The sequence below is a fragment of the Centruroides sculpturatus genome, unplaced genomic scaffold (genome assembly GCF_000671375.1).
Source record: "Centruroides sculpturatus isolate CEXI.00-Female unplaced genomic scaffold, Cexi_2.0 scaffold977, whole genome shotgun sequence".
Classification (NCBI taxonomy): domain Eukaryota; kingdom Metazoa; phylum Arthropoda; class Arachnida; order Scorpiones; family Buthidae; genus Centruroides; species Centruroides sculpturatus.
Window position 1 is genome coordinate 23,174 of NW_019385249.1, and position 14,634 is coordinate 37,807.

The window sequence follows — 14,634 nt, forward strand, 5'->3', positions numbered from 1 at the left end:
TTTGTCCCAATAGTAATTGCATTCTTGGCATAGTTTTCTCTGGGTTGTACAGTTGCACAGTAATTTGAAATGCTGCATGTTAATGTTTTTGAATGTGTACTATATTTTAGAAGACATAAATTTATAATTACTGCATATAGATTTATATATATTAATTATAAATTTATATAATCATACACAATTAATTATTTTATAATTTATTTAAATTTAAACTGGGTATATTTTGTAAAAAAAAATATTTTATAGCTTAATATTCTGATCGTATTAATTTAATAATTCTGGTATGTTACACAACAGATGCATAACTACAGGGGAAGCATTTGCTTCTAGGCCCACCAGGTTGTGGTGAGACCATCTGATTAGATTTTCTTTTCAATTAACAAAGCAATATAAAATGTTATGAAAAACTTTAATTTGCTACATTAGCACAGAAGTATAGCATTTATCTGCTTAAATTTTTAAACTTACATATAGCATTTACCAATATTTATTTACTTATTTTGTTTATTTAGACATACTAGGAAGAACCCATGATGCGAGGAATACAAAAATCATTACATATACATTACAAACCAAGGAAATATTATTAATCCATTGGTTATTACAGAGAAAAGTAAAATATACATAAATAAAGCAAACAAATTATACAAAGATTATAATTGATACCAAAAAAAATCTTTAAACAAAATATCCAAATATAAAAAGAATACAAAATTATGGGGAGAACTATCCAAAATAAAACAACATTATATACAAAAATTAATTACACCTACCTATAAGAGAAAAAAGATTAAGTTATCTCATCAAAATGTGGATAGTCTCCCAAAACTTCTTAGCCACGAACACACTTTTAAAAGAAAAAGCAAATGCCACTTTTGAGCAAAATCGAATACCCCAATATGCAAAACTAAACAAAATTGTACATCACACTCAGTACAAAGGATCACTGAAACAAAATAAGTCAACATTAAATTATTTTTTAGGTAATCTTATCTTCTGAACAAAATTAATTAAATCAAAATTGTGTAAATTACCAAAAAGGTCCAAAAAATTCTCAATTGGAATAATAGAGATACCAAAAACACTTTCACGAATTTTTTCTAAATTAATACATCTAGCTGTCACGTGAAAAGCATCCAATAGCTGATCATACTGACAATATATGCAAATTTCTCTGCGATAATTCTGTAAAAAATTAAGAGAGTTACATCTGATTTGTATTACTGTAGAGCTAAAATTAAAAGAGAAATTATTATTGTAAATTGAAAAGTCAAAAAAAGATTTGTTTAAGTGCTTATACCAAACATTATAAGAGCTTACATTAATATGTCGATTCAAATCAAGAATTTGAAATAAAATTATTTTGATAATTTTATTTCAAAGTAGAGCAACAATAATAATTATTTAGTAATTCATCAAAATTAATACCATTATTAACACAAATTTTCCTTAAACTTTTGGACCACAGAAAGTTCCTCTTATTTAACACATAACATAAACACATTCTACTCCATTGCTTTTTATCCAATTCAATAGTCCTGAAGATTCAATTCAAACACTTGTTTAATATTGTAAAGGACAAAGGTAATAGCGAACACTTTATAAAAATCAAGTAACTTGGGGTACAACAAGACAAACCAAATAACTTTTTAATAAAATTAACCAAGACCGGATCTAACTCGTCAGATTGGTATCCCCAAACCTCGGATGCAGATAACAAAGATGATGTAACAATTGAATTTAAAATCCTTAAGCAATTTTTAAATTACATAATTTGGCCGATCTACACATCTGAATAACTATCATTTTTAATAAAAGCATTCCTTTTAGCAGTCTGAATATGATATTTAAATTTTCCATTGTACTTAAATATAACACCCAGATATTTATATTGGGAAACTACCTGTATTACATTGTTTCTAAACCACCATTTAGCAAGTTTATCACCATTACGGAAGACAACAACTTTAGATTTCATGAGATTCAAGATCATATTATTTTTTAATAAATATTTATCCAAAATGTTAATAAATCCTTGTAAACCTCTAACAGAGTCGGCAATCAAAACTATGTCATCTGCATAAGCCAATATTTTGATACTAATGCCATTCACCTCGATACCTTCATAGTCAGAGTTAGTTATTTATTCAATTAAATCATTTAAATATATACTAAACAACACAGGACTTAAAACACAGCCCTATCTAACCCCAGTAGCAATGAAAAAAAGACCTAGAACAAAGACAGCCCCATTTAATCTTCACATTAGATTCTCTATATAATTCTGTAAGCAAAGAAACAAATTTAAAGCTAATACCATATTTCAAGAGTTTGTTCTACATTAAATTCCTATCTACAGTATCCAAAGCTGAGGACAAATCAACAAAGAATGCATATACTTTTTGCCTTTTTCTCATTAATGTCTTAGTAATAAGAGTATGCAGAATAAAAACATTGTCTAGCATAGAATATTTTTTATGTAAACAGGGCTGATTCTCAAATAAAACATAATACAGCCATTTTTATATACTGAACATAGAATAGCACTACTCCAATCTTTTGGGAATACCCCAGATCTCAAGATTCTATCAAAACTAAGCAATATCAGACAAACAGAATCCATAATTTAAAATTCAGAAGATATACCATCAACTCCAGGCACAGTACCAGCTTTAACTTTACTTAAAACATAGCTCAATTCAGAGTCCATAATGTCCACATTAAAAATTTCATCAGACCAAATTAAACACTTAATGAAGACAGACAAATCTACAATATAAGGAAGTGCAGAACCATATAAGGAATAAAAATGAGTAAACCATTCCTCCAATGAAATGTTTACTCTACTATTACAATTTCTAATTTTACATAAACTCCCAAACCATTTGTTATTTTTATGGAAAATACCAGAATGCTGAACTGTTAGTAAAGTTTTTTAGGGAAGTTTTCCTTCAGTAGTTTTTGGTAGGAAAAGAAATTGCCCTTTAGTAAAGTTTGCTAGAGAAATTTTCCTTAAGGAAAAAGGAAACAAACTACCTTGAAGCATATGAAATGTGGTTATGGCGAAGAATGGAGAAAATCAAGTGGACAGAAAAGGTTAAGAATGAAGATGTTTTAAATTTGGTCCAGGAACAGAGATCTCTTTTAAAACCAATACAAAGAAGAAAAACTAACTGGCTAGGTCATACATTGCGAGGAGAAGGATTAATGCGCAGTGGCATTAGAAGGAAAAATTGATGCAAGGAAACAAAGAAGAAAAAGAAAAGTATTGATAGATGATGTTTTACTAGGCAAAACTTATAAAGAAATAAAAGAGGAAGCCCAAAATAGAGAATGTTGGAGAAGGAGAATTCTATAATTTGACTGCTTTCCACGGACCTGTCCTAGGACAGAACACCTGTGAATGAATGAATGAACTCTTCTGGAAGGGTAAAATTGAAGTGCAAGTGCTGTCGAATATATGTAGATGTAGAATTTTATTGCCCTTTTTCTCCTCTTATTAAATATTTGTTAAAAATTAATTTTTTTATACAAATAAATATTAATGTAAGTTAAATATTAAAATTACTAACTATAAAAGTATTTGGGTGAATGCCCCAGGCTCTTTTCAGAGTTCAGAGTAGGCCCTATGAGTGCCTCTGCCCCTCATAAAATGATTTGGTATTTAATTTTGCCAGAGTTGTTGAGTGTTTTTTTTTTTANAAATTATTCATTAATTAAATGCTTGGAGCAAAAATAACAAAATTAAATACTTTAAATTTCTTTTAAATGTTCCAATTCCAATATTCAAATGGGTGAAGACTTAAAACTACAATTAATTTAAATCGGATGCATTTATTTACAATTCAAGTATTATCTCGTTATAAAACATTAATGCATTTCAGGATCATTGTAGTTAATCCCCTAGTCAGAAAGTTCTGTTAAACAAACGAGACAATTTTAATAATTACCAAAATGTTTTTATAGAAATAAAAAAATGTAATAGTAATAAAATATTTAAAATTATTCATTTTGACAGTTATGAAGGGAGACAATAATACAATACAATGTCAAAATAATTCCTTAAAAATCTATTCCAAAGAAGATTTTCAAATTTGGTATAAATTTTCTAAATATGGATTTGTTCATATTTTAAACCATATTGGTGACGAAATTAAATGTCAAAATGGAAAAGGATTGTCATTAATTGCTGAACAATGGTTGTTGATGGCCTTAAGTTTTTATGTTCTGGAAGCTTTCGGAATATAGCTGGCAATCTTTTCTGACGTCACAAATGAATAACCTGATTGGCCGAATGACTTTTAAAACGGGAGTAATGGCGAAGAAAGTAACAGCCAATGTTTTGCCGAAGTTCGTTTAGAGGACAAATAGATATGAAATAGATGATCGTTGTCTTTGCAACATATTTTAAACCACAGTTTAGCCAGCCAATATTTATAGCCAATGCCAGCTAATATCCGTTCTGTTGATAAATGTCGTTTAACATAAACTCTGTCTCTGCATTCGGCTGTCAGAGTTCTTTTATAAAATCTTTATGTTTTAAGACCTCCTGAATTGAAAAAAGTGAAAAAGGAAAAAAAATGGCAAAAAAATTTTGTGTGTTTTATAAAACTCGTCTCTACTCTCAAAATTAAGTCATTTGCTATTTTATAATAATTAAAATTATATAATGTTCTTATAACAAAATATCATAACAAATGGTGCACATACATACAATTTTTTTTTATTTATTTTGATTAATAATACAAATGTTATTTTTAAAATAAAATCTCATAAAAGCCAGGAAAGTTATGCAACTTGTTGCTAGAATTTTTGTTTTAATTATTATGAAGATTTTTGTATAGTAATACCAGTAGTTAAGTTTAGATTATATTCAGTGATCAAATGAAAAGAGAATAAGTACTAGATCAAGGAGTTTGGCAATGTTACAACTTGATGGCACTTAATTGACTTGTCACATTAATATTGTGGACTTCCAAGTGTAGCATTAGGTCTTTATTGTTATTCATATCAAGTACTGGAACAACTACTGGAAATATCCTATAGCAATTAAACATGTCAAACTCAAAGGCTAACATGGGTCAAATAAACAAGGTTTAAGTTTATATGGGCTGCAAACAAAACAGATTACAAGAAATATATTTTAGGATATTGAAAAATACATATTTGATTTTTTTTTGTTGAAAAGAGGCAAATTATTGTCTTAAATACTCTTTAAGCTTTATTGCATATGCATACTATATTAGAAATATGCAGACGTGAGAAAGGTTTATATTACAGCACAGCATGCTACTTTATAACATTTGCTTATCTGGGCATAGATTACATTGAGAAGAAAATCTATGAATATTTTCCTTTCATATTATAGTTTTGAATTAGTTTCCTAACACATACACAAGTCGTGAAGACTTATATTATTATAAAATTTGATTAATACAGGTATCTCTCATACAGCATGGCACTTCTACAACATGGTATTGTTCTAACATGTTTCAAGAATTTGGAAAATCCCCAAACAAAAGTTCACAATTTTTAAGTGCAAACTCCATTATTTGATATTTTTTTTATTCAAGTAACCATGCATGTTGACTCAAATTTGCTCATGGATTTTAGAATATTGAAATTTTCAGCTCGTTTTCTATCTTTCATCAGGTTTACTTTAATGAAAACTGATAGTACAATTTTTTTCCTTGTCCTAGCTTTCCTATCTATCATATGTTGATATTGTGACCCAGAGGGGTGGCACCTCTTCAAAGTCTCGTCAGGACTGACACCAGTGTGTCTTCAGAATAGACACAGAAACCTTAATGGACGCAAATTTGGAATTTGCGCGAGTGGTCATGTGTGTGGGCAGTCGGATTTGGGATGGAGAAGGATTGAGAGACGGATCAGAAGTGAATCACATGAATCCAAGGTTAACAATTAAAATAATCGATTTAATTCAACAAAAAGGAGAATACATAGTTTTATGATATCAAATAACGATCGCGAGAGCGAGAGAGTTTACAAGAAACCATGAGTTGGTATATAAACATTTATTGCACATAATAGTGCAGATTCCGGATCTTTCTGATTTGTTTGGACATTTGTCGGTTGTTGTTGCTTGGTCAGTTGGAGTGGTTGGGGAGGCGTTAATTTTTCTTTTCCTAGAATGGTGGTCAAACTAAGGAAAATTGAAGGATAAAATAATACGGGGAGTTTGAAGCTGTCAAACAACACAGAGTATGAAATCCTGGATATGATACCTTTTTTCGGGACACTTGATTCATGCTTTTGTGAAGTCTCAACAACTCCCTTGTCCTTGAGTCACTACTTTTTACACCTCCAAATCATGTTATCCTTTTTCACCCATCAGGAATTTTTTCTATTAGTTTTCAGTGACACATTCAGTGAGTTTTCTGGGAAAGGAAATGATTCCAGAGAGAGAGAGATATACAATCATTCTCCGGTAATAAAAATGGGAAAATCCCCTAGTCAGAAAGTTCTGTTAAACAAACGAGACAATTTTAATAATTACCAAAATGTTTTTATATATATTTTTTTTTTTTTTTGTTAAATCTCATAATACAATGAAAGTTAGTTGAAATAATTTTACTTGGTTAGAAGACGTAGCATGAATAGAAAAGATAAATATTTAATCAAATACGTTTTTCCCATAGTTTTTGACTTATTTTTCAAGATTGGTTAATATATAATGGTTAAAAATATATACATATTTTAATTTTCTAGGTTTAATTGGTAATGCAATAGCTATTGCAAGACCTCCTTTTCCTATGTCTTCAATACCACCACCGCCGATGCCACCTTCTGAACCAGTTACAGAACAGGAAAGACAACAGCAGGCAAAATATGAACAGTGGTTACTTCAGCAACAAAACATTTTAAATGGACATCAAAAATATTTAGAAACAGAAGTTGGAAAACTAAGAAAATTAAAAAAAGCACTTAATGCGAAACAACGCCAACTTCGTAAAAATAATCAAGAATTAGCTGATCATGATGCGTCAGAGCTTGCAAGAATTAGTCAAGAACAATCAACATTACAGAAGCAGTTGGATCAGGTATAGATTTTATTTTTTAATAAGTAGAATATTTATTTCATTTAAATTATAAATATCTAAAAATATTTTGAAAGATGAAATATTTGAAAATATAAAACCTATCCATGAACAGTTGCATTCATTAAGCATAAAATACTTTAAATTTATAATAAATATTAAGAATGCAAATATGATATCTTAATCCTAACTCTGTCAAATTGATCATTGTCATTTCACAATTAATAATTTTAACATAGAAAGAAGAATACTTTTATTGTTTTACTTTCCTGGCCTTTATGTATACATAACAACGGAAAGTATTGGAATCATGTCAAATTTGACCCTCACAGCTGATTGCAGAGACAACGTTTAGAGGCCAACGGTGGTTTACAGATTGGGTAGATTACTGTTCAGAAAAATTTCATTGCAGAGATGGTGTTTCTCACTTGCCACAATGTAGACAATGATTAGAAACAAGTTATTTGACCTACTTCCTAGACTCATACACAGCAAGTTTAGAGGGTTTTTTAATTTGAGTGGTAGCTTTGTTCGTGGAAAAGTTTAGATAAAAATGGATATCGTTCCTTTGATAAATGTTGTAAATGGTACAAATCAACAAAATTATTCATTAATTAAATGCTTGGAGCAAAAATAACAAAATTAAATACTTTAAATTTCTTTTAAATGTTCCAATTCCAATATTCAAATGGGTGAAGACTTAAAACTACAATTAATTTAAATCGGATGCATTTATTTACAATTCAAGTATTATCTCGTTATAAAACATTAATGCATTTCAGGATCATTGTAGTTAATCCCCTAGTCAGAAAGTTCTGTTAAACAAACGAGACAATTTTAATAATTACCAAAATGTTTTTATAGAAATAAAAAAATGTAATAGTAATAAAATATTTAAAATTATTCATTTTGACAGTTATGAAGGGAGACAATAATACAATACAATGTCAAAATAATTCCTTAAAAATCTATTCCAAAGAAGATTTTCAAATTTGGTATAAATTTTCTAAATATGGATTTGTTCATATTTTAAACCATATTGGTGACGAAATTAAATGTCAAAATGGAAAAGGATTGTCATTAATTGCTGAACAATGGTTGTTGATGGCCTTAAGTTTTTATGTTCTGGAAGCTTTCGGAATATAGCTGGCAATCTTTTCTGACGTCACAAATGAATAACCTGATTGGCCGAATGACTTTTAAAACGGGAGTAATGGCGAAGAAAGTAACAGCCAATGTTTTGCCGAAGTTCGTTTAGAGGACAAATAGATATGAAATAGATGATCGTTGTCTTTGCAACATATTTTAAACCACAGTTTAGCCAGCCAATATTTATAGCCAATGCCAGCTAATATCCGTTCTGTTGATAAATGTCGTTTAACATAAACTCTGTCTCTGCATTCGGCTGTCAGAGTTCTTTTATAAAATCTTTATGTTTTAAGACCTCCTGAATTGAAAAAAGTGAAAAAGGAAAAAAAATGGCAAAAAAATTTTGTGTGTTTGTGTGTTTTTTAAAACTCGTCTCTACTCTCAAAATTAAGTCATTTGCTATTTTATAATAATTAAAATTATATAANAAAATGTGGATAGTCTCCCAAAACTTCTTAGCCACGAACACACTTTTAAAAGAAAAAGCAAATGCCACTTTTGAGCAAAATCGAATACCCCAATATGCAAAACTAAACAAAATTGTACATCACACTCAGTACAAAGGATCACTGAAACAAAATAAGTCAACATTAAATTATTTTTTAGGTAATCTTATCTTCTGAACAAAATTAATTAAATCAAAATTGTGTAAATTACCAAAAAGGTCCAAAAAATTCTCAATTGGAATAATAGAGATACCAAAAACACTTTCACGAATTTTTTCTAAATTAATACATCTAGCTGTCACGTGAAAAGCATCCAATAGCTGATCATACTGACAATATATGCAAATTTCTCTGCGATAATTCTGTAAAAAATTAAGAGAGTTACATCTGATTTGTATTACTGTAGAGCTAAAATTAAAAGAGAAATTATTATTGTAAATTGAAAAGTCAAAAAAAGATTTGTTTAAGTGCTTATACCAAACATTATAAGAGCTTACATTAATATGTCGATTCAAATCAAGAATTTGAAATAAAATTATTTTGATAATTTTATTTCAAAGTAGAGCAACAATAATAATTATTTAGTAATTCATCAAAATTAATACCATTATTAACACAAATTTTCCTTAAACTTTTGGACCACAGAAAGTTCCTCTTATTTAACACATAACATAAACACATTCTACTCCATTGCTTTTTATCCAATTCAATAGTCCTGAAGATTCAATTCAAACACTTGTTTAATATTGTAAAGGACAAAGGTAATAGCGAACACTTTATAAAAATCAAGTAACTTGGGGTACAACAAGACAAACCAAATAACTTTTTAATAAAATTAACCAAGACCGGATCTAACTCGTCAGATTGGTATCCCCAAACCTCGGATGCAGATAACAAAGATGATGTAACAATTGAATTTAAAATCCTTAAGCAATTTTTAAATTACATAATTTGGCCGATCTACACATCTGAATAACTATCATTTTTAATAAAAGCATTCCTTTTAGCAGTCTGAATATGATATTTAAATTTTCCATTGTACTTAAATATAACACCCAGATATTTATATTGGGAAACTACCTGTATTACATTGTTTCTAAACCACCATTTAGCAAGTTTATCACCATTACGGAAGACAACAACTTTAGATTTCATGAGATTCAAGATCATATTATTTTTTAATAAATATTTATCCAAAATGTTAATAAATCCTTGTAAACCTCTAACAGAGTCGGCAATCAAAACTATGTCATCTGCATAAGCCAATATTTTGATACTAATGCCATTCACCTCGATACCTTCATAGTCAGAGTTAGTTATTTATTCAATTAAATCATTTAAATATATACTAAACAACACAGGACTTAAAACACAGCCCTATCTAACCCCAGTAGCAATGAAAAAAAGACCTAGAACAAAGACAGCCCCATTTAATCTTCACATTAGATTCTCTATATAATTCTGTAAGCAAAGAAACAAATTTAAAGCTAATACCATATTTCAAGAGTTTGTTCTACATTAAATTCCTATCTACAGTATCCAAAGCTGAGGACAAATCAACAAAGAATGCATATACTTTTTGCCTTTTTCTCATTAATGTCTTAGTAATAAGAGTATGCAGAATAAAAACATTGTCTAGCATAGAATATTTTTTATGTAAACAGGGCTGATTCTCAAATAAAACATAATACAGCCATTTTTATATACTGAACATAGAATAGCACTACTCCAATCTTTTGGGACTACCCCAGATCTCAAGATTCTATCAAAACTAAGCAATATCAGACAAACAGAATCCATAATTTAAAATTCAGAAGATATACCATCAACTCCAGGCACAGTACCAGCTTTAACTTTACTTAAAACATAGCTCAATTCAGAGTCCATAATGTCCACATTAAAAATTTCATCAGACCAAATTAAACACTTAATGAAGACAGACAAATCTACAATATAAGGAAGTGCAGAACCATATAAGGAATAAAAATGAGTAAACCATTCCTCCAATGAAATGTTTACTCTACTATTACAATTTCTAATTTTACATAAATTCCCAAACCATTTGTTATTTTTATGGAAAATACCAGAATGCTGAACTGTTAGTAAAGTTTTTTAGGGAAGTTTTCCTTCAGTAGTTTTTGGTAGGAAAAGAAATTGCCCTTTAGTAAAGTTTGCTAGAGAAATTTTCCTTCACTAGTTTTTGGTAGGAAAAGAAATTGCCCTTTAGTAAAGTTTGCTAGAGAAATTTTCCTTAAGGAAAAAGGAAACAAACTACCTTGAAGCATATGAAATGTGGTTATGGCGAAGAATGGAGAAAATCAAGTGGACAGAAAAGGTTAAGAATGAAGATGTTTTAAATTTGGTCCAGGAACAGAGATCTCTTTTAAAACCAATACAAAGAAGAAAAACTAACTGGCTAGGTCATACATTGCGAGGAGAAGGATTAATGCGCAGTGGCATTAGAAGGAAAAATTGATGCAAGGAAACAAAGAAGAAAAAGAAAAGTATTGATAGATGATGTTTTACTAGGCAAAACTTATAAAGAAATAAAAGAGGAAGCCCAAAATAGAGAATATTGGAGAAGGAGAATTCTATAATTTGACAGCTATCTAAGGACCTGTCCTCGGACAGAACACTCATGAATGAATACAAAAACTTTTTTTTTAGCTAAACAAACTTTTTTAACCAAACCACGAAATAACAAATAATTTATGATATGATTCCAAACCATTTTTCTTAAAGGCTCGCCAAACTCTTTCTGTTACGGATCATTAGGCGACAGTCAAGATCAAACCAATTATTAATATTTATACAATCTTTTGGTTTAACATTTGGTTATGGAAATTAGCCATCTTGACAATTAATTTACTAACAATTGATAAAGACAGATAATCACCATCTAAGAAATATTTCTTCATATCAAGCACAAAACTGTTCATAGTCTCGCAACTCCAAAAAATTCTTTGATACAAACTTCCCTTATTATTCAGTTATTTACCTTAGATTGCACAGGTTTGTCCAAACATAATACTATAGGAAAATGATCTGATAAACAACAATCATCAACAAAAAAGATTTAACACAACCCCCTACACAAAAACAAACCAAAATCAATAGCCAAAGCACCCAAGTTAGACACAAATGTATATTCGCCAGCTTCATCGCCAGACATTCTACCATTTAATTTTATTAGATTTTTATCTACACAAAATTGAAGCAACTTTTGACCCTTGCTATTCACAATAACATCTCTAGATGTCCTGCTTCTTTCAGCAAAATCAATACCAAAAGCATCACCAATGTAGTCAGGGATAACATTTTCCTCACCCATCTGAGCATTAAAGTCACCCAAAATAAATAAATTAGAATCTTCATTGAAATAAAAATTATTTAGTGTCTCTAAAATTTCCTGCCACCTATGCTCTTGCATATATACAAAATATAACAAAAATTCACCCACAGGGAATATAATATTGATCAAAACCAAAAAATCATCTTTATAAATTACTTTATAACAAAAACTAACTTTTTATAAACAGCAACCATCCAGCCTTAAATCTACCCTTACAACCATCTCTAAAAGCATCACCAATGATACATTTATAATCCAATAAAACTTCCAAATTACATTTATTACTTTTAGAAGAATACCAAGTTTCAGATTAAAAAATTGCATCAAATTGCGATATATACTTCAAAATCAATTCGTCTTATTTTTAGTACCAGCACAATTCCACACCATTATAGAGGTAGCCTGGCTCAGTGGTTGCTATGAGGAAACAACAATAATTTTGCTCGAATCCTCACCATATCTGTATTTCATTCCATCAATAAATATTTTATCATAAGTTAAACGGATTTTCTGAGCACCTTCTGATTTATTCTGTTTTCCAAACATCTTCAACTTATACCTAATGTCTCTTAATTGTTGAGAAAAGTCATTAACAAATACATTAAAATTACAAGACTCAAAAACTGCTTTTTTAAAAGATAATTTATCATTAAGAGAACTAAACTGACAAATTATTATTCTAGGCCTATCACCAAATTTCTTACCATCTCGCTTAGCATCAACATATCGCAACATAGGCAAATTCAACTTGTTTATAGCAAAAGTTTTAACTGCCTCTAATGTATTCATTGCCAATTCTCCAGCACTTTCCTGCAAACCATGTATCACTATATTATTAATTCTTTGCTGATTATCCATGTAATCCATCTCTTGTTCCATTTTTGACACTTTCATACAAATATTATCAATAAGAGAAGAACTCACTGACTTCGATTCGCCCAAACCAATCCTGGCCTCAATATCAACTAATCTAACCTCAAAATGAACAAGTGGCTCATCCACATTCTTAAGTCATTCTGTAAGATGGTCTAGTCGCTTTATAAAATCCTTCACCTTGCCATTAATAGCAGCATGCATATGCAATAATAAACATACGCCTTCTGATACATCAAAATTTGGATTTTGTAGTAATTCAAAAACCTCCTCATCCTGACCGGAACTACTACTCCTAGTTCTACTTGGTGTTCTCTCCAGCACAGTCGGTGAAAAAGTCTTCCTCTTTATGCCTTGGGACATGATAAAACAAGAACTTATTTATAAGAGAAAAAAGATTAAGTTATCTCATCAAAATGTAGATAGTCTCCCAAAACTTCTTAGCCACAAACACACTTTTAAAGGAAAAAGCAAATGCCACTTTTGAGCAAAATCGAATACCCCAATATGCAAAACTAAACAAAATTGTACATCACACTCAGTACAAGGGATCAAAATAAGGTCCAAAAAATTCTGAAACGGAATAATAGAGATACCAAAAACACTTTCCCGAATGTTTTCTAAATTAATACACGTAGCTATCACGTGAAAAGCATCCAATAGCTGATCATACTGACAATGTATGCAAATTTCTCTGCAATAATTTTATAAGGGAAAAAGTTATCTTGTCAAAATGTGGATAGTCTCCCTATATAGCAATATAGCATAGTTCCATGTCTAAGCCAAATTTTGGGGCTCCTAGGCAGTGATTTATATTGAATTAGTATTCAATATAAATCACTGGTAGGACAATTGACACTAGCCAGTCAGTACCCCATAAAAAAAGATGTTACTCACATTAGTGTGTGATTTCTTACCAAATGTAGCATTCAAAATGTATGTTTTGCCATTAAATCCTTTATATTTGCATTTTACTATTTTTATTTTAAATACTTTGGTAAGATATATCATGACAATTTCTATAAATGTTCTAAATTTTTCAAGACTGCATGATTTATTACTGATAATTAAATAAAATAAATATTTTAGATTCTAACCAAACCTACTATTGAAAAAATTAATCAACCAATAAAAAAATTACATTTTATAATTTTGATGAATTCATTTATAAAGCTAATGTCTTTCAACCAGTGACAGAATAATCAATAAAGTAAACTGGCATCATGTTTTTTGTGTGGAAACCGTTTTTAAAATATTAAGAAAGAAAAGAAAAAAGAGTAACTTATTTATGATATTCTGAATCAAAATAAAAAATTTTGGTTGATTCCTTATTGCACATGCTCATAGCATAATTCATTTACAGCAATGAATTATTAATTCAATATAAAACAATAAATATCAAAAGTAACTTTATGGATGATTTTATAATTTTTTTGAATTGATTAGATCAGCGTTGTCCAACTTATCATAGCCCGCAGGCCATATTTTCTTCACCAAACATTTCGGGGGCCAAGAAGGTTGATAAATGAAAAGTCAGTTTATGTTAATTAAAAAAATATTTTATTTATACTAAAAAGAAAACTTTAAAATATTTGTAATATATTAATGAGAACATTGTGGCCGTAATTGTTTAGCAACAATATCTTTTATGTCCAAATCAATATTTGTTGTGGCAAGTCTAATTATATCTTCAAGAGTGGAATCTTTCAAACTGTTTCTATATTTTGACTTTATATATTTCATATCGGAGTATGCA

The 14,634-nt window shown here is 29.5% G+C and overlaps 1 protein-coding gene across 1 annotated transcript in view; it reads left to right on the top strand.

Moving 5' to 3' along the window:
• LOC111636712 (histone-lysine N-methyltransferase 2C-like) overlaps positions 1 to 14,634 on the top strand; it is a 211,817-nt gene that overhangs the window by 14,983 nt on the left and 182,200 nt on the right. Inside the window, exon 5 of the mRNA XM_023382016.1 lies at positions 6,730 to 7,061. Within this exon, the coding sequence (XP_023237784.1) occupies positions 6,730 to 7,061 (332 nt within the window). The remainder of the gene's footprint in view (positions 1 to 6,729; positions 7,062 to 14,634) is intronic.